This window comes from Peromyscus eremicus, chromosome 8a (assembly GCF_949786415.1).
Source record: "Peromyscus eremicus chromosome 8a, PerEre_H2_v1, whole genome shotgun sequence".
Classification (NCBI taxonomy): domain Eukaryota; kingdom Metazoa; phylum Chordata; class Mammalia; order Rodentia; family Cricetidae; genus Peromyscus; species Peromyscus eremicus.
The window spans coordinates 40,369,762-40,390,806 of NC_081423.1; the positions used below are offsets into that span (position 1 = coordinate 40,369,762).

The 21,045-nt window shown below is 44.5% G+C and overlaps 1 protein-coding gene across 2 annotated transcripts in view; it reads left to right on the forward strand.

The window, feature by feature from the left end:
• Gria1 (glutamate ionotropic receptor AMPA type subunit 1) overlaps positions 1-21,045 on the forward strand; it is a 328,214-nt gene that overhangs the window by 284,861 nt on the left and 22,308 nt on the right. For both annotated transcript variants that reach the window (XM_059270597.1, XM_059270596.1), the window contains exon 13: positions 1,461-1,708. In XM_059270597.1, coding sequence (XP_059126580.1) covers positions 1,461-1,708 — 248 coding nt within the window. The remainder of the gene's footprint in view (positions 1-1,460; positions 1,709-21,045) is intronic.

Sequence of the window (21,045 nt, forward strand, 5' to 3'; positions counted from 1 at the left end):
AGGTACATGAAGACATACCTGCACATGCTCACAGAGGCCAGAGCTCAACATTGGCTGTCTTCCTCAATTATTTTCCATCTTCATTTTTGAGACAGGGTCTCTCACCAAACCTGGAGTGCCATGATTTAACCTAGCAAGACTGACCAGCTGGCCAGCAAGCCTCAGGAAACCTCCGGTCTTTGCCTTCCCAGGACTGGGATTACAGGCGTGGCCTGCCATACAGGGCAACTTTTTCTCAATGTGGGTATGAGGGATATAAACTCCGACTCAAGCTTGCAAAGCGAGCAGTTCACCAACTGAGCCAGCTCCCTAGCCCTAGTTTGGAGGCTTTTCAAATGTAAGGTGATGAAAGTATTGTGTCTCATGCTGCATTCATGACTTTTCTGTCACTGTGATGAAGTACCGTGACCCAGGCAGCTTACAGAAGGAAGAGTTTATCTGGGCTTACAGTTCTAGAGGGAGAAAAGTTCATCAGGGTGGGGAGGCATGGCAGCAAGCTGATGTGGTGGCCAGAGCAGAAAGGAAGCTGAGAGCTCACATCCTCAACTCCACACACCAAGCAGAGAAAGTGAACTGGGTTGGGTGTATTGGGAGACTTTTAAGCCCTCAAAGCCCATTCCCAGTGATACACTTCCTCTGGCAAGACCACACCTTCTATACCTTCCCAAACACCACCAACAACTGTGACCTAGTATTCAAATACGAGAGCCTTTGAGGGGCAGTTCTCATTTCAACCATCACACATGCTATGCTTTTATCAGACAACTGATGTTTGGAGGGCGGGTCTTATAGGAAATGACTAGAACTTGGCATGGGCAAGAAAGGTTTTTGCTGTTGTTGCTATTGTTTGTTTTTTTTTTAAATTTTTTAGTTTTGACAGTATTTAGTGAAGTCAAATCCTGCTGTCATTCAGCCCTCTGCTTTGGAGCAGTATACATGCACCCCTTTTGAACTATAGACAGGTTCCGACATGTCTTTCAAAGATAGACAGGGGGCCTGGAGGTGGTGACACACACCTTTAATCCCAGCACTCAGGAGGTAGAGCCAGGCAGATCTCTGTGAGTTTGAGGCCAGCCTGGTCTTACAGAGCAAGATCCAGGACAAGCACCAAACCTACACAGAGAAATCCTGTCTCGAAAAAAAAAAAAAGTCAAAGACAGACAGGGAACTAGTTGCCTATCTTTCCCCTATTTGGAAGGAATATAATTGCTCAGAAGTAATTAAACGACTCTGAGATACTCTGTTCATTCTATATTTACAAGATATTTGTACCTTGGAACCTACTGGTACTAATTAGAGGCTCTTATTTTGTAATCACTCATAATTTGTTTCTTCCTAAGCTGATCTGGCTCATGAATCTGTGATCAAGCTCCACACAGCTCTTCACTGAAGCGTGTGCCGACCCCAGCTCAAGCACACCGCCATTGCTTAACCCCGGCTTTGTTCCTGTCCCCTGCCAGAGGTCTAAAATCGCCGTGTTTGAGAAGATGTGGACATACATGAAGTCTGCAGAACCATCTGTGTTTGTTCGGACCACAGAGGAGGGCATGATCAGAGTGAGAAAATCTAAAGGCAAATACGCCTACCTCCTGGAGTCCACCATGAATGAGTACATTGAGCAGCGAAAGCCCTGCGACACCATGAAAGTGGGAGGTAACTTGGATTCCAAGGGCTACGGCATTGCAACACCCAAGGGGTCCGCCCTGAGGTAAGTACCCAGATCTGCCTCCTTCGTGCTCCCTCTGCTCTCCCCATCACAGGAACGAAGCCGCTGCATCTACCACAGGCCCCCATGCATAATAGGAGCCTCCAAGAAGAGATCTTCTGAAATGCCTGTGGGCCTGGAAGATTCCAGCCACCTGTGACCTTCAGCCCTGAGGTTGGAAACTGACCTGGGGGGGGAGCCTCAGCTTGCTTTGATATTGCTGCCTGTGTGTCCTTCCCCGTGCCTCACTGTCCACCTCACTCCTTCAGTGTTAGATGTTGGTAACCCCTATGCTTCCATCCTGTGATCTGTGACACTCTATCCCTTACTAGAAACCCTGCATCCAACTCAGCCATGAGCGGGGCTCTCCAGCCATATGGACTCTGACAGGAAATGGTTTGGAAAGTGGCTCTGAAAAGAAGGAGAAACACGTTGTCCAAATGAAAAGCCCAGCCATCTGAGCCTTGAGAAATGTTCAAATCAAAGTGCCTCCTAATGAACAGGTCCAAGTTAACACAGCCCATGTGTCTGCCTTGACATAGGCTTCTTTAGCAAGAGTGGGTTGATCAGCATAGAGGCAAAGTCAATATTATGTTCACATAAAGGACCTTTGCTATTCATTCTAAATAGCTAGGGGCAAAGTCCTACATGCTTGCTATCAGATGGGCTAAAGCAGAGTTAATTCTAGAATTTGCTACTATCCTGCAGAAGGGAAGACATTTTATCAAATGACCCCTAGGTTTCCTTACCTGCTCAGAAACAATTCACACCCCAGTCCTTCTGAGATCAAGAAGGTAGTGAGTAAAAATGGAATAAACTCAAGTTGAGCATGGTGGTGCACACTTTTAATCCCAGCATTCAAGAGACAGAGGCAGGAGGATTTCTCTGAGTTCAAGGCCAACCTGTTTGACATATCAAGTTCCAGACCAGCCAGAGCTACACAGACAGACCCTATCTTAAAAAAAAGAAAGATCAGGGAGTGGAAAAACTACATAAAGTGTTGTGGAAAACATAGCCTCAAATCACCAGTGAGAAATTACTGACTACAGAAGGAGTAAACATGTTTGAGGAAAGGATACCCTCTTAGGAAGAACAAGATGGGTTAATAAAGGCAGTAAAGGAAGGGATGGAGAGGGACTGCTTGACAGGACAGCCATGGCCACTCTGCCTTGCTTCATTCATTCATTCATGGAAACGACACTGAGCTCCGTCATTATCCCGGGCACTGGCGTAGCAGCTGGCACCACTGTTCCGAACAAGGCACCCTTCCCATGTAACTACATGATCGCAAGAGGAGGTAGGCGTTCAGCAGCTCCTAATTGCTTAATGTTTTAATAATAATCATGAAAGGTACTAGGACAGTCTACAAAAGGGGCCCTCGAGGACATCTATTTCCAGTAACAAGATACAACAAAATTGTCACTGTAAGATGTGTGGGTATGCTGGATAGGATGCATCAACCAGCCTTTTAAATGCAAGTTAGGAACTCTCCAGGGCCAAAATGGGGGAAAAAAAAATCAAAACCAAAGTGAAGAAGCAGAAGCTAATGATTCTGGGACTACCCTAAGCAGGACAGAGCTGCAAATTACACAACATCCCACGTACTCCAGAGTCAGCAATACTAGCAAGACATCAGTCAGAGACATTCTGAAAGAAACTCTCATTAAAGATCAGGCACACTTGATAAAGTCTGAATTACAGTTTACAGAAATGGTATGTCCGTCTGTATAAAATCTGAGTCCGTGGTAAATAGTAAGCTAGCTAAAATTGAAGGGAGAATTCATGTTCTGTTATGGGGAAGGGCAATTAGAGAAAATTCTTCAGGGTAGTACAGAAAAGTGGGAACCAGAGCAAAGAGAGAATGTCAGAAAAAGAAGAACTGATCTGCAATGATTTCCAAGTGCAGACGTTAAATATAGGTTAGATTTTGAATGATTTTTCTAGAATATATGGTAAACACCAACTCAGATTCAAATATCAAATGTCTATGAAGACAGATTTTAAAAAATCAACGGCTGAATACATCAAAATGACAGGACACTGAGGTCAAGGAGAAGACCTTCAACACAGCTAGGCAGAAAGACCCAGCCAGGTCTAGGGGATGGGTAGAGCCTGGGTAGGGAGATGCCTCCAAGGCTGCTGTCTTCAAAATGAGGTTGCACATTCAAGGAATGAACGAGGCAAAGCAAGAGGATGGGGAGTAGTCTGGGAGTTGGACTGATGGCTCAGCAGTTGAGAGCACTGGCTGTTCTCGAAGAAGACAAGAGTTCAGTTCCCAGCACCAATACCACGCAGCTCACAACCACCTGTAACTCCAGCTTCACAGGATCTGATGGTCTCAGTGGGCATCTGTACTCACATGTATGCGCGCACACACAGAGACACAGAGACAGACAGACAGACAGACAGACAAGCAGACAGGCAGAATGTTAAAGTTACAGATAAAGAACAACCTGCTGAAAGACACTGAAGGAAGAAACCGTAACACAGGGATGAAGAAAAGGGAAGAGAAGAGGGAAGAGATGGGGCTGAGCTTGAGATGTAAGGTTAGAGAAGGTTTTGTGAAAGATTTTAGTCTTTATTTCAAACATCAATGAAAATGCTTTAAAGAGTTTTTGGTAATTCTCCAGGAGTTCAGACAACAAAGATGTCAGCGGGGATTTAAACACCACTGACTACAACCTTAGTGGAGAGAAATCTCATGGCCTGGTATTCACCAATCAGGCACCACCACCCTGAAGAACTCACAAGACTCTTTGTATACGTTTAGGCAGATTTTAAACAAGATCCAGACAGTAGTGTTTGTCGGGGAAATGACTTTTATTTCGGGACCTTACAGACCATCAGCCGAGAGGGACGCAGCGTACAGAATCAGATGTCACAGGTTAAAGGAAAGCCAGTGGTTGTCTGGAGGCTTTGTGGTCAAGGCCATCAGCTGACAACAAGGCACATAGAGGAGCTGTGGTCTGTCCCTCAACAGAGTGCTAATGCTGCTCCTCCTCTGCCGCATGCACTTGGAATAAGGAAACAACCTGAAAAGCATTGGGAGTTTCAGTGACAGGAACCTAGAATTTGGTTATTCTGCATTGAAATGCCCTCCTCCTATCATAACAGCCACTGGCTGTAGTATGAACATTATCTCCTGTCATCCCTATGGGCTGCCATTAGCCCCATGTTACAAAGGTCCAGTTTCAAGAAAACAACAGCAGGTGGGCATGAGGACAAGCCATCTGACTCAGCGCTCAGGGCTGCGACTTATTCAAAAGCAGTTCCAGGGTGGATGACTGACAGACAGTTCTGTCAAAGGCAGCTGCTAGACTGAAGCCAGTGTGTGTGTGTGTGTGTGTGTGTGTGTGTGTGTGTGTGTGTGTGTATTCAAAGGCAAAATGATAACCATCAACTCAGGAAAAAAATGAAGTGTTTGGAGTCCAGAGCCACCACTGGGCACTGTGACAGGAGAAGATGATGAGGGGCCCCTTTGCTATGAATAGCCTTGGTGCATTTTCCATACTCGAAGACTCTTCCTGGGGTCAACCCCGGGAATCTAAATCTGCAGTAAAGAAAAGTCTATCTCTTTGGTTTACATTTCTGTAAAAAGACAAGGCAGTTATGATTTGAGAAGGAGAAAGGGAAAGCGAAACCCAAATGATCTGGTTGCAGAGTCCAGAAGATGTCAGATCATACACGGCACAATTTCACATGTGTAGCCAGTATTCCTGTGTCCCGCCCAGTCCCACAGCCACTTAGTCCCAAGTAAACACACAGAGGCTTATATTAATTACAAACTTTATGGCCTAATGGCTCAGGCTTCTATAAATCTATATTTTGCCACGTGGCTTTGTGGCATTACCTGTTCTCTCACATCTTGCTTCTCCTAGTGGCAGCTTGCAATGTCTGCCCTGACTCCACCTTTTTTCTCTCTCTATCTCTCTTGGATATCCCACCTGGCTCCATCCTGCCCTGCCATAAGTCAATGCAGCTTTATTTATTAACCAATGGGAGCAACACATATTCACAGCATACAGAAAGACATCCCACACCACTTCCCTTTTTCTGTCTAATCAAAAAGGAAGGTTTTAATTTTAACAGTAAAATTACACGTAACAAAACAGTTATCAAGCAAGAATTACAGTTACAATATCTAGTCTATTTGTATTTGGCAAAATTAAAGAAAATATTCTATCATCTATCCTTTTGTGAGTCTAAAGTTTTATATCTAGCTCATCTTTTATCATGACTAAGGAAAACTATAATTATAACTATCTAGTCTTCAACTCCATCAAAGACCCCAGAAGGATATAATATTACCTAAGTAAACAGGAAATGCATTGTCAGCAACTTCCAAAATTCTAGAAATGACAGAGACATCTGGCTGCCTGGATCCAAAGTTCCTCTGCAATGTTCAGGCATCCATCTTCAGCCTACAGGCCTAGAGTCTCTGGCAGACTTTTTAGTGAAGCAAGAAATCTGAAGGATTGTCTCACCTATTGGAAAAGTTCATCACTTCTTTCTGTGTCCTACAGAATGTCTGGCAGTCTTCTCTGTGAAGCAGGAACCTGAAGGGCCACCTCACCTTGTTTTGGCAAAGTTCAATGGTCACTTTCCTATGGGTCCTGCATGTCCAGCTTATACAACGTACTTTCAAGCAGTCCAGGCAAGAGCAGTTTCTTGCCCAAATGGGCAGTTTTGCCAATAAGTAGATAAACTCCTTATGGAGTGTCTTAGATGCCCATCTTCCTCTATAAAGTAAATTGGTGCTGTCAGGAGCAGATGTGTCTCACTGTCCAGAAAAGTCTATTTTAAAACACTTTAAATTCTGTGGGTCTTTGAAGTGTTTAAAGATTACATACCTAATTGAAATATATGTATACCTAGAAAACTTAACTAACATGACTATAAATTTGATTATCATAGATGACTATTAATCTGTATTTCTTAATTATATATTAGAATTTTAAATGAGCTACATAAACATAATACATTAAACAAGAATAGAAATATATATGCAGTATAACAAAATTAACTTCAAATTTGTATCAATAAACCAAATCCATACTAATGTAAAATATGTAAGATTAATAGTTGTTTTTTTGGATTGAAGTGGATTCAATAATCTACCCTTTTATCCTATCATTTCTATATTATACATTGCTATATCACACATGGGCACACATTCATCCACACAAATAAAAATAGAAAATAGTAAATTCATCCATCTTCAGTTACAGAACACTGATGACCCACCTTCCTATCAGGAATTCCAACTGCAGGGTTGCATCTCCCCCACCCTCTCTCCATCCTCCTTTCTCTGTAGTGCTTGACAGTAGCCATGGATCATGTGACCCCTGACCCACCAACACAAGAGTAAAGTTGCTGGAAGAGGGCCCAGTATTTCTGCTTAGGAAATCCCCATGCTCTCTACAGAAGGGATTCTGCGTCTCATCTGTGTTAGAAGGGATCGATGTTGAGGGCTGGCTCACCAAATTAAGTGCTTGAGTGTAAACCTGAGTGATGGAGTTCAGATCCCACAAGCCCACACAAAAGTCACACCAGTGCTGGAGCCACCTGTCATCCCAACACTTAGGCAGCAGTGGGGACAAACTGACTACCTAGACGAGCTAAGATCGACTAGGCCCAGGTTCAGCCAGACCTTGCCTCAGTAAATAAAGTGGGAACTATTGAGGAGGACACCTGACAGCAACTTCAGGCCTATGCATACACATGCACACACACACACCTGAATATGTTTCTGTCTCCCCACCAAACTCACATACACACGTGCACACATACCACACACATATGCAAAAAAGGAAAGGATCCCTTTTTTTAGCATCTAAGACTATACACGTACACACTCTGGCCAGTTTCCACTATATCTGTGCCTCACACACCTGAGGCGAGAAGGGCTGCTTCACCAAGATGGTTTAAATATGAATGAGTCGCTTTGAACCAAACCCTAGAGGTGCATGTTTCTGCTCCAGCTACTTTACATCCAATGACTCGATCCCAGGAAACCATTCTGTAGGACAAGTGGAAACCAGGGAGAGCAAAGGAGCAGCTCTTGTCCTCTGAAACATTGCACTTTTTCAAAACCTGTGAAGTCACTCGCAAGGCTGGAAAGTGTTAAACGCTGATGCTATAGAAATGTGATTCTGTATGCTCAGGACACGGTTACAAGATTCCCCCGATTTCAACAAAGGCAGAACAGCGACAGCCCATCCAGGCAGGTGTTCTACAGATGCCACCTTCCCAGCAACCCTCCGTTTGTTCTGTCAACACCATACCTCCACACACTAGTGAACATTCCTTCCAATCTTCCCTACATTGCTCCCAGATGGATTGTGAATTTCTGCCTCCTAAGATCAGAAAACTGGTGTCTAAGAGATATGGATGTAGCTCATTCGGTAAAGTGTTTCTCACATGAACTTGAGGACCCAAGTTCGAGTCTCAGAACCCAGGTAAACACTACATAGCATGTGCCTATAATTCCCAAGGCTAGGGAAGCAGAGACAGGAGGATCCCTGTAGCTCACTGCCAACCAGTCTGTCTAGCCAAATCAGCAAGCTCCAGGTTCAGTGAGAGACACTATCTCAAGAAACAAGGCAGAGAGCAACACAGGAAGGCACCCAATGTTGACCTCTGACCTCCACATGTGTGTGTTCATGTGAAAACACCCACCCAAGCAGGTACATGTTAAACAAAAATGAGAGAAAGAGAGAAGAAGGAAGAGAAGGAGGGAAGGAAGGACAGAGGGAGGGAGATAGGAAGACAGAAGAAGAAAGAAAAGAATGAAGGAAGGAAGGAAGGAAGGAAGGAAGGAAGGAAGGAAGGAAGGAAGGAAGGAAGGAAGGAAGGAAGGAAGGACCTAAGACCCAAGCTCTGACACCTGTCAGCTCTGCCTAGCAGAAGTCAGATCATGGTCCCACAGCGTGTTAAAAGACTTTTAATGACAGAATAGCATTTCTCTCCCTACTCGGGAAACAAATACCTTGATGAAGCGAGATGGCTCAGTGCTTGGCTTTCCGTTTGGACAAGTGGCATTCCTTTGAAACAGATGCTGTTTGCTGGCTGTCTCTGCATGTTTGGGCTTGGGTGAGGGGCTGAGTTATGTTTCTGAAGCCCTCAGGTTGTGAATAAAGATGGACAGGCCAATGCCAGTCTCTATGGGAAAGGCAATTAGTAAATCCACTAATTATAATCTATGGGTCTTTTGGCGCCAACTAAAAGGAAGTGCCTGGCTAAAATGCAGCCTCCTCGCTGAGATGTATAGTCCCTTTAGTCAGAGACAATATGTTCAAGTCTCCTAGGTCAAGGTGCATGGCCTGTATTTACAAACCCAAGCGAGAATGTAGAACAGATCAGCCTCTGTTGAATTCTTAGCTAACGGCCCTCCTTTGTGAACCATCATCTGCCAGGAGTTTAATGGATTTGCTAAGAGTTATACCCTAACCAGGACATTGGTCCTAGTCTGGTCTTTAACTGACTGTGGGTGTGTGGGGGCTTCCGTGGTCTCTGTGATTGTGACATCTCCGTGTTCTGTCATATCTTGTCTGTGCCAGACGTTTGGGCCAAGGGGACACAGGAGCACAATGCAGCTCCCCCACAACACCCCCACTAACGGCAAACATTTAGGAAGGTCTGAGATCTACTCCTTGGGCTATTCCATTTCATAGCTTCACTTCTGATGCCCACCCCACACGCAGCACTGTGCACAGCCCTGCATGGTGAGAGAGAAATAACCCCAGTCTCTAAGTGATGCAGTCTCCAGAAGAGATCATGAACAGAAAAAACTTATTGTTTTGTTGGTGGTATAAGATAGTCAAAGACCCTCAGAGGGAGGAGAGGCTATGTCTAAGAAACAAGATTTGCCAAGTGACATTGGACAGAAGCCTTGAATAACTATGAGAGAGAAGGGTGGAGGATAAGAGGGCAGATTCGGATGATGGCAAGCATGGAGCTTGTCAGGAATGGCTAGAGCCATCTTCCTGTGAACTGGAAGATATGCCAGGATGGAGGAGCCATGAGTTATATGGTCTGTGGGGGCAGCTGCCTCTGTAGTTAAGCAGGGGTCAGAAGAGCAATCCAAAGACAAGGAGGGACCTTGATTCTAAACATTACCTGGAGGTGGCTTGTAATGTGAGTAGGTGGGAAAAGAGGATGACAGATAGAGAAATCACTGGCACAGCTGTTCTGGTCATCTTGGAAGGAGGCAGTGAACTTGGTCACAGTGTATGATGGGATGGGGACAGGGTGGGGAGTTCTGGCTCTGTGCTCATTTCAGTCTTTACTTAAAAGCTAAGTAGTTTGGGAAGAAGCTGGTTTTAGTAGAAGTTGGTGTTATTGACCAAAAACTGAACAGGTACCAACCGATGCTGCCAAGGACAGGATTCCCAAACAGAATCACTCAGTTTTGCTCTGAAATACCTGAAAGGTCGTGAAAAGCATACCTTTGAGGGGTGCCAGCTTCCTAGCTCACCAGCCAGGATGACAAAGGCTGCCAGGCATCTTCCCAAATTGACTGGACCCTGTGCCTGTCTGCTTTTTCTTTTCAAACATGAGACTCTCAGTATTGCTCACCAACATTTCTGTCTCACTGGAGTTCCCATAGGGTATGCTTTTCTCCCTTCACACGACTTCCAAGAACTGTCTATAGTGACATCTGGGTAAATAAAGGAAGGAAGGGAGGGCCACACGTCAAAGATGTGTGAGCTGAACACACGTGGGGACGATGGGGCAGCTCTGTGGTCCTTCCTCCAACACTATTTCTTTGCCTGAGGCTGATCTTAGTGCTACGGAAGGCTGTAGGAAGTTTTCTTCCCCCTGTCAGCATTGACCCTGGAAACAATCGAGAAAACAATAAGTAAGCAATCCATGTGGTGTCTGAGCTATTCCTCTAAAGACTCAGCCCCCGATTTCGGGGTCTACTAGGATGCCCAGGAGAGCTGGTTTCGAGAGAAACGTCTCTTCCCACACCCTCACTTCTAGGTTTCATCCAATGATCTGGTTCTGAAGGTTCACAGTGTGGAACACAGAGTCTGAATGACTCTCCAGGGATTCCATTCTGCAAATAAGGGCTAAAAAAAGTTTAGGGAGAAAGATGGGCCAGCGGTAGAGGCCAAGCAGGGGGATGGGTGGCATGCAGTAGCAACGCTGTCAGGGAATCTAGACAGAGTGACACAGTAGTCACCAGCCCTGGAGGCACATAACTCAGCTCAGGGCTGTGACTCCGCCAGCTGTCTGAACTTGCCAGCTCACCATAGCTTTACAAGGCTCCTCTTTCTTACCGAGAAAACTAGAATTGGGCCAGCAAGGTGGCTCTGTGGCTAAAGAGCCTTGCCCCACGATCCTGGTGACTAAGTTCAATTCCCAGAACCCATGTAAAGGTGGAAGGAGAGACCCAACTCCATAAAGTTGTCCTTCATCAACACACACACACACACACACACACACACACACACACACACACACACACCGCATGCACGCACACACCTCATGCACACATGGAAAATAATTTCTAAAAAACTAGAATAATAATTTCATGAAGTTTCTTCAACAAATTGATAAAATACTACAAAAGGCCTGTCACAGAAGACACTTCTTAATGTTTTCTACCCCCTCTTCTCATTGGACCTATCAGAAAGTCACTTTAAGTCTAAATAATTTGTTCCTTCTCTGTAAAACCCACCGTGTCCAAAATCTGCAGGAGCCTAGCCCACCTCCCTCTCCGCTGCACACACTGGCTGCATTTGAAATAAAATGTCGCTCCCCGAGAACAATCTGTGGTCCTCCCCCACAGGGAACATGCTGAAAAACTAAGACACTAATATTCATTTCTCCCTCCCTCCCACACTTCAAGTATCAGCCACTCTTCCTGTAGTTTGATGCCAGTGCAGGGCCCTGCTGCTGAGGATAAATACAGTATGTCCCAGGGAAATGGCAGTCCCTTTCAATTGGTCTTTGCCTCCTGATGGGTAGCCAGGGATACGCGTTGTCATGGTAACCTCATGAACTCAGTGACCCAGGTCAGGTCTGATCAGAGACAAAGCGCTCTGGGCAGAGAGGCTGTCTGGTCCACATCCTCCTCCAAAGGGCTGGAGAGGGAGGAAGAAAGGAAGAAAAGGGGGCGGGTGGATAAAAAGGGAGAGTAAGAGAAAGGGAAAAAGGACAGGAGGAGGGAGTAAGGAAAGGATGAGGGCAGAAAGGAAGTATATGTGAAGTGTGTGTGTGTGCATGTGTGAGTGTGTATGTGTAAGTGTGTGTGAGTGTGAGAGTGTGCGTGAGTGTGTGCATGTGAGTATGTGTATGTGAGTGTGTGTGTGAGTATGTATATGTGAGTATTGTGTGAGTGTGTGTGAGTGTATGTGCATGAGAGTGTGTGTGCATGTGTGTGAGATTGTGAGTGTGTGTTTTGCACATGTATGCATGCATTGTGTGTGTCTGTGTGCGTGTATATGTGTGTGTGTGCATGCGCGCACATGCGTATCTGTGTGTGTGTGCATTTGTGTGTGTGTGTGCGTGCACGTGCACATGCAACTGCAAGCACATTTGAATAGAGGTGGAGGTTTTCCTAAGGAGAGAAGCATTCTCGCATCGGTACCCTGGAGCAGACCACAGAGAGCACAGAGAAAGCATCTTAGGATGCTAGAGCAGTATCTGGCCCAGAAGTCCAGGCCTATAGTGTGGCAAGGGCCTGCTTCAGCACCCGGTGGCCCTAATGATTGTCTCAACATTCATCAAGCACAGCTACCCAAGCACTTGTAAGAAATACTGAGTGCATCATCTTACTCACACAGTGGCACTGTGGACACAAATTTGTCTCCATCTTCATCAAACATTTCAAGAAATTAAGGCACAGGGAGGTGACAGAATTGGCCCAAGGTTCCCTAAGCTGGATTCCCAACTCAAACAACCTCATTTCCAGAATGTCTCCTCAAGCATTAGACAAGAGTGTCTCCTCATAGATAGGCATGTGAAGAAAAGTGGTCAGACAACTAACATCACTGACTGGTGTTGTAGCACATGACTATAATCTCAGGCCTCAGGTAGTGGAGGAGGTTGGAGAATTAGCCATTCACAGCCAGCATGGTCTACATAACCAGTTCAAGGAGTCTGGCCTACAAGACACCCTGTCTCAAAAATCAGCAAAGAAAAAGAAGACTTGGATCATTTAATGCATAGATTCTAAAAATGTGCACATACATACATGTGCATGTGCACACACACACACACACACACACACACACACACACACACACATACACACATTTAGAGCTACCTGATTAATGTGGAAATAGAAAAACAGATTTCTGCTTCTACCCTGAATTTCATAGGGAACTCTTATCTCCATTCTGCATTGTGCATCTACGGAGTACAAGAGGCCTCCCTGGGATGGGGGCCATCCTGTTGGCTAATGTCATGCCATATACCTCCAAGTGGGCAGAAGTACATCCAGTATGCATTGATGTCTCCCTGCTTGCCTATGATGATGAAACTGAATCCCACCACCCCCTAAAAAGTATACCTCCTAAAATTCCATAAGCTTTTGGATTTTCCACTCCATGAATCAGCTCACTTTAGACTGATGGAACCACAAGGACCTCACGGCTCATGTATGTGCAACGCCCTGTGTGCATTCAAGCACTATCTTCTCCTAGCCTTGTGACTCAGCCATCCCTGTTTCCGGGTTGCAATCTGAACCTAAGAAAGGTTCTCAAAGGGCTCTGTGCAACCACACTTAGGTACAAACCTTGATCATAATGCCTTCCTCTTTTTTTTTCACACCCCCACCACTGTGCTAATGGAGGTGCCCACCTGCCAAGTGCCACTATCTTTGTCCTTCTTAAGATACCATCCTTAAAGCCATCAGGGAAGACACTGGCAACAGCAGACAGTAGAGGTACCAGCACCCACCCCACCTTCAAAGCCACAGGAAGGGGTGGCCCCACCTTGCTGTTGAATCTCACAGGACACCAGTGGAATCACAAAGACAGACAAACTTGCACTGATGCTCCTTAGAACTCTGCTGTTGCCGCCGCTGCGCCTGGCCGAGCAGCTCATAAATGGCAAAGCAACACATTAGAGAGAGAAGAGAAGGTGAGAATGTGAGGTGAGAAGGCCCAAGAAGAGCAGCATGGGAAGTGAATGGCCTTTACCTAGGCGAGAACAGCAGCACTGGGCGGGCGGTGATTTGCCTGCCAGAGCCCGGCTTTCTCCTGCTGATACACAAATTGTATGTTGCTTTCTTCTAACATCCACCCAAAATAGCAAGCTCCTCAAGAACTTTATCTCGGACTCACTGGGTCTTTTGATTTTTCTGAGCTGGCAGCTGCTGTAATACAAAAGCAGACCCGGAGACGGGGAGGTTTGGATGTACGTCTTGGCTCTGCCGCTTGAGGCCTTTGGACTTGGCCTTTAGGGTACGTCAGCTCTGCGTTCACACTCTTCCATGGTATAGCTCGTCAGTCTTGGGAAAGTAGCAGCAAGTGATAGCTGGGACTGAAGTTAGGACTGACAGGGGACTCCGTCTGCTAGGGAACAGCAAGAGTCTCCTGGGTGGGTCGCTCCACCTCACCAAGCCTGGGTTTCCTGTGGGCAGCCAGCCAGGTGGAAACAGGCCTAGCAGGAAAAAGTTGTAAGAGAGCTCATTTGACCAGAGCATCCCAAATCTCCACAGACTTTTTCACTCTTAGAAATTCAGTTTGTATTTGCTTGTTTGTTGTGTTTTTGTGGTTGTTGTTTTTTTGGGCCTTGGGGTTTTAGACAGGGTTTCACTGTGTAGCCCAGATTGGTCTGTAATTCACTATGTTGCCTAGGCTGGCTTCCAGCTCACTGTCTCCTCCTTGGCCTCCTGAATGCTCAGATTACAGATGTGCCCCTCACATAGGCTTTGATTTTATAAATAAATAAATAAATAAATAAATAAATAAATAAATAAATAAATAAATAAAAATGTCCAGTTTCTGGGCTGAGAGTGGCGCACAGTGCTAGAGTATGTACCTATTGTGCATGAAGCAAAACCGTTTTCACAGAATTCTTGTCTTTGTTAACCTGACTTTTATTAAAAAGGTAACTTTCTTCCAGATGAATCCAATGCCTCTGCAGTCACCTGCACTCACATGCAAGTGTATGATTACATACACACACACACACACACACACACACACACACTCCAATGCCTCTGGCATATGCAGCCACCTGTATTCACATGCAAGTGTGTGATTACACACACACACACACACACACACACACACACACACTCCAGTGCCTCTGGCATCTGCAGCCACTTGCACTCACATGCAAATGTGTGCATACAAACACACACACATGAGATTTTTTAAAATAACTAAAAAGGTCTGGAGCTGGAGAGATAGTCCGGTGGTTAAGAGCACTTGCTGCTCTTGTAGAGGACCTGCATTCAGTCCCCAGTAACATGTTGAGCAGCTCACAACTGCCTATGACTCCAACTCCAGGAGACCCAATGCCCTCTTCTGGCCTCTGTAGGCAACTGATGTACACATATCTACACACACATAGGCACACACACACACAGAGAGAGAGAGAGAGAGAGAGAGAGAGAGAGAGAGAGAGAGAGAGAGAGAGAGAGAGAGTGAGAGAGAGAGAGAGAGTTAGGTTTTTTTAATCTTTAAAAGAAAACTTTCTTGCCAAGCAGGATTTCCCTTGTAAAAAGACTTGCACGATTTCTTCCCTTGTAATGTAACACCAGGAAAATTTTTATAATGAAAAGATAGCCAGTTGTAATCCAGGTTTAATCTCCCCTCCCACAAATCCCTTCTGAATGAAAATAATGATGGCCATTGTCGTTAGACTCCAAAGTCAGTTCTCTGGGTGCTGTCTCAGTGAGTGACACACAAGCACACCCATGAGGACTGCTTGGTGGAAAGACCCCCCCCACACCAAGTCTTCATCAGTTGGTCCTGGGTGGGGCTGGTAAAAACACAAAACTGAAGCCCAGGTGTGGTCAGTTAAAGGTGTGGTCTAAGTTAATTCTTGTTTGTACAATATAGCATCTCCAAACATCAGGCCAAGGACCTGCCACTGCCTGCCCAAAAGAGAGTTGTCAGCAGGCTGCAGGGATCTAGGACAGACAGAGAGACAGTGCTAAGTCCTCCAGTGCCCATACTCCCACTCAAGGGGGTGTGCTAGATGGTGATTGTTCTCTTTTGAGCATTTTACTTAGCAAAATTAGCATCTAATTTACACCTAGTTTGTTTTTTCTCACATCCACATTTGATTATTGTTTTTCTCATCCACAAAATCTAGATGTCTAGGAACCACCAGTAGTTAGAGGATAGAGTACTGCCCAGAACCCCAGAGTTACCATGTCACTTCAACTTAATGCAAAACTTTCCAAATCCACCCATTTTCCTACCAATTTTATTTTTCTTTGCAACCGAGTAAAATTCTATTGTGTGTATGTGCCACACTTTCACTATCCATTCATTCATTGATGGACATCTCGACAGCCCCCGTATCCTTACTGTTGTGAACAGAGCAGTAGTGAACATGGATGAGGAAGCATCTCAGTGACGTGATACAGAGTCCTTAGGATGTGTGCCTATATCTGGGCCATACGAAAGTTCTATTTTTAGGTTTTTGAGAAACATCCACACAGATTTCCATAATATCTGTACCAGTTCCCCCTCCATCAACAGTAAGTAAGGGTTCCCCCTCCACCACTTATTGCTATTTGTTTTCTTGATCTCAGACATTCTGCTTGGAATAAGATAGACTCTCAAAGTGCGTTGAATTTTCATTTCCCTGATGATTAAAGGGTGTTGAAATTTAAAAAGAAAAAAATTGACCATGTACATTTCTTCTTTTGAAGGCTCTTCACTCCATCGCTCATTTATTGGTTGACATGGGTTGGGGGATTCGTTTTTTTTAGTTATGTATGTAAATTCTAGGTTTCAATCCCCTGTCCAAGCTTTAGCCAGCTTGACTAATGACTTTCTCCCATTCTTTAGACTGTCTGTTCACTCTGTGAACAGTTCCTCTTGCCGTGCAGAAGCTCTTGGATTTTGTGTCATCCTATTTGTTAATTCTCAGGACTATCCCTGTGCTTCCGGTGTCTGCTCAGAAAGCCTTTGCCTGTATCTACAACTTGGAATGTCCTGCCCATATTTTCTTCCAGAGGTTTCAAAAATCCAGGCTTTAAATGGAGGTCTTTGATTTTTGTAGAATTGATTTTTGTTCAGGATGAGGGATGAGGGTCTAAGTTCACTCTTCTGCATGTGGACATCTAGTTTTGCCAGTACCTTTGTTAAGTGGGCTTTTTTTTCCCAGTGTGTGCTTTTGATCCTCTGTCAAAAATGAAGTGGTGATATCAGTGTGAGTTTATCCCCTGTTCTCTTACATTGGTCTGCATACTTGTTCTTATGCAAGCACCACGCTTCCTTTGTCACTGTCGCTCTGTAGGATAATTTGAGGTCAAATATTGTGATGCCTTCAGCAGTGTTCTTTCTGCTTAGGATTGCTTTGGCTCTACATGGTCTTTGTGTTTTCATATGAATTCTTGAATTTTTTTTCTAATTCTGTGAAAAAAAAAGATGTCACTGAAACTTCTATGGGAATTGTGTTACATCTATAGATGACTTTTGATAATATAGCCGTTTTTGCAATGTAAATTCTGCTAATCCAGGAGCATGGAAGTTCCTGCAGCTCCTAATACCTTCTTTAATTTCTTCTCTCAGTGTTTAAAAGTTTTTATTGGAGTAGTGGTCTTTGGGCATTCTTGGTGAGGTTTATTCCTAGGTACTTTATTTGTGAGGAGACTATAATAAATGAGATGATTTTCTAATTTATTTCTCAGTGAGCTTATTATTTGATATATATGAGAGCTCCTACTTTTGTGTGTTGGTTTTGTGCCCTGCAACCTTACTGAAAATGTTTATGAAATCTAAGAATGTTCTGGCAAGACCTCAAGTCTAGGATCATGCCATCTGTGAACAGAGACAACTTTACTTCTTCCTTTCCAGTTTCTATGTCTTTTCCATCTTTCTCTTCTCTTATTTCTTTGGCTAAGACTTCAAACACTATACTAATTAAGAGTGGAAGTAGTGACCACCCTTGTCTCATTCCACATCTTAGAAAAGATGTTTTTAGTTTGTTTTCCCATTAACTATAATGTTGGCTGTAGGTTTGCGATATATAACCTTTACTGTTTTGAGAAATGTCCTGTCTGGTCCTAATTTCACCAGGACTTTTATCATGAAGGCATGCTGAAATTTATCAAATGCCTTTTCTGCATCTATAAAGATGATCATGTGATCTCAGACCTCAAGCTTATTTATATAGTGAATTATGTTTATCGATCTGTGAATGTCAAAGGGACTTTGCATCTCTGGGATGAAACCTACTTGATCTACCCGATGTGTTTTTTACTTGTGTTTGCAAGTCTTTTGTTGAAACTTTTTGTGTCTATTGCTCATCGTGGAAATTGGTCTGTAGTTTTTCTTTTTTTTTTTTTTTTCTTCATTGGTTTGTTGATGTGTCTTCACCTAATTTTAATATCAGGATAATGCTGGCTGTGTAGAAGGAGTTTAGCAGTGTTCCTCGCCATTCTGTTTTATGGGACAGTTTGAGAAATATTGATATTAGATCTTAAGAGTTTCCTAGAATCCAGGGCCTGGTGACACAGTTCAGTGGGTAAAGGTACCTGCTGCCGAGTCTGATGACCCAAGTTTGATCCTGAAAACCCACATGGCAGAAAAAAGAGAACTGACCCCCACGAATTGTCCTCTGGTCTCCACATGTGTGCCATGGTGTGTGCACATGTACACCCACGCACACATGTGCGTACACACACAAAAAGAAACAGATAAATGAATTAAGAAATACGTGTCATTGGTTTTTGTTTGCTTTTTTGACTGAATTTGGCAGTGAGTCTATCTGGTCCTGGACTGGCCTTTGTGGGAAAACTTTTAATTACTGCTTCAATCTCACTGCTTATTATGAGTTTGCTTTAAATTATTTATGTCTTTTGGCTTTAGGTAGGTCATGTGCATTTAGAAATTTAAATTTCATCTAGGTTTTCTAGCCTTTGGAATATGTTTTCATAGTATTCTCTGTAGTAACAACTCCCTTTTGGCCTCTGATTTTATTTGGTTTTTGTTGTTGTTCTCTCTCTCTCTCTCTCTCTCTCTCTCTCTCTCTCTCTCTCTCTCTCTCCCTCTCCCTCTCTCCCCCTCTCCCTCCCTTCCTCTCCCTCTCAGTTAGTTTGGCTAGGGAGTTGTAATCTTGTTAACCTTTACAATGAAGAAATGAACAATGAAGAAATACAATGATGTATCCCCTCCCACCCACACCTCATCACTCCCTACCTAATCTTTACTCTTTCTTGCTGTCTTCTCAGTTTGGGGTTGCCTTCATGTTTTTCTACAGTCGTGAGATGCATCGTTGGTTTTGCTTTTTATTTGAGATCTCCGTGTTTTCTTATTGCAAGCACTTCCAGCTGTGAAACTTGCTCTTAGGACTGCTTTGTCTGGTTCCCAAGGGATCTGCCAGGTTGAGTTACCACTCTCATTTGTTTCTTAGCAATTTTATCATTTCCTCCATGATTTCTCCAGTGATCTGTTGTTCGATCAAATGTGCTGTTCAGTTTCTAAGCATTTGGTGTAGTTTCTGAATATTCTCTTGCTAGTTCATTCTACAGTGATGAGACAAGATGCTACAATTTATCTTGACCCTCGTGTGTGTGTGTGTGTGTGTGTGTGTGTGTGTGTGTGTGTGTGTGTGTGTCGGCTAAGACTTGCTTTGTGACCTATGGTGTGATCACCTTTTGAGAAGTTTCCAAGCACTGCTGAACACATGTATTCCCCATCTCTTGGATGAAATGTCCAGTAGATTATTAAATGATTATTAAACCATTAAAGACAGCTGGCCTATGATACAATGTGCTGCTGAAGTACCTTTGCTGGGGTCTCATCCCTGCTTGCTCTGCTGGTACTGGGGATCTGTGGCTGCTGCAGTCTGCTCTAAACAGAAGCTTCAGAGGTATTGAAGCGGGTTTGTTGGACACTGGAGAGGTTGCACAGCACCCCATCTTTGACAGGCAGTGGAGCACAGTGACTCCACAGGGCTGAGTCTGAACCTTGGACAAGGCATGGACTGCTTGCAGAACTCAGGCAGGAAAGCTTGACAACCAAGCAGGACTGTGAATACAAAGTGAACCAGGTCACGTGCTTTGTCAGATGCCCAGACCACAGCAAACCCTCCATAAAACAACTGTTCATCGTGATCTATGTGTCCCTGCATGTGATAGATGCTCGAATTCCCTTCCTGTACTGTTCTACTCCAGATAACCAAGTTTACCAAATAGCAGTCTTATGTACATGCAGGTTACACTGAATTTAATTTTTCCTACTTGTTAATTCCTTCATCTGACAAAAGAAAAGGAAATTCTCAAACCTATACACAGCACAGAGAACACAGTCTTTAATGTTGTGAAAAAATGGTCTACAGCTGCAGAAAGGGGAAACCAATGGCTTATTTGAAGGTGCTGGGCCAGCAAAGGCATCAGCTAGGGCAGCGTTACAGCAGGAGGGACAGCCGCGATGTGAAGGCTGGAGACTCTCCCAGGAAGGTCAATCTCGACCAGTCCTTGTCTGGCCTGCTTTGGAGGTCATGACTCCATGAACACAGGGTGTAACTGTTCTTGCATTGCCCACAGTAGACTCTGGCATCACAACATCCTCTCTCTGCTTTCTCCAGTTCCCTCCTTCTCCTGTGTGGGTCTTTCTACCCACATCCCCTTAAATTGGAGAAATAGGGGAGAAAGAAGGAAAGATCTTGAACTGTCTGTTTGCCCAGTAGCATAGCACTTCCCTCAGGAAAACCCAGGGCATCTGATGATGCCTTTGTTTAGTTGCTCAAACTCAGGTAACTCATATTTTGCTTATTCTTTTTTTCTTACTGTTTGTTCTTTTTGAGAGAGGGACTAAGGAGGGAGTGGGCCTCCCTGAACACTGGAGTGCCTTTCCCAGATCAGTTCATGGAAATTGTTTTCCCAGCCGGAAGCTTGCCCACATTTAAACTCCCGACGTGGGATCAGGGACATCATAAATATGACAGTCCTTTGCAGGCAGCAGAGCAGCATCCACAGCCTCTCTCCCTTGCCTTTGGGGATCCATATGCTACAGTCTACTTAGCTGCCCAATGACTGACAACCGTCAGAGGTAAACCAAAGGTCATGATTGCAATGAGCAGAGTTCCTGAGAGTGGGAAGTGCTTCCCCGGGAGGGACCAGCACACTTCAGATCACACCTAAGCCACCAAACAGCCCAAGTTTCCATCCCAAAGTAAACAAGAAAGGAAGACAATGA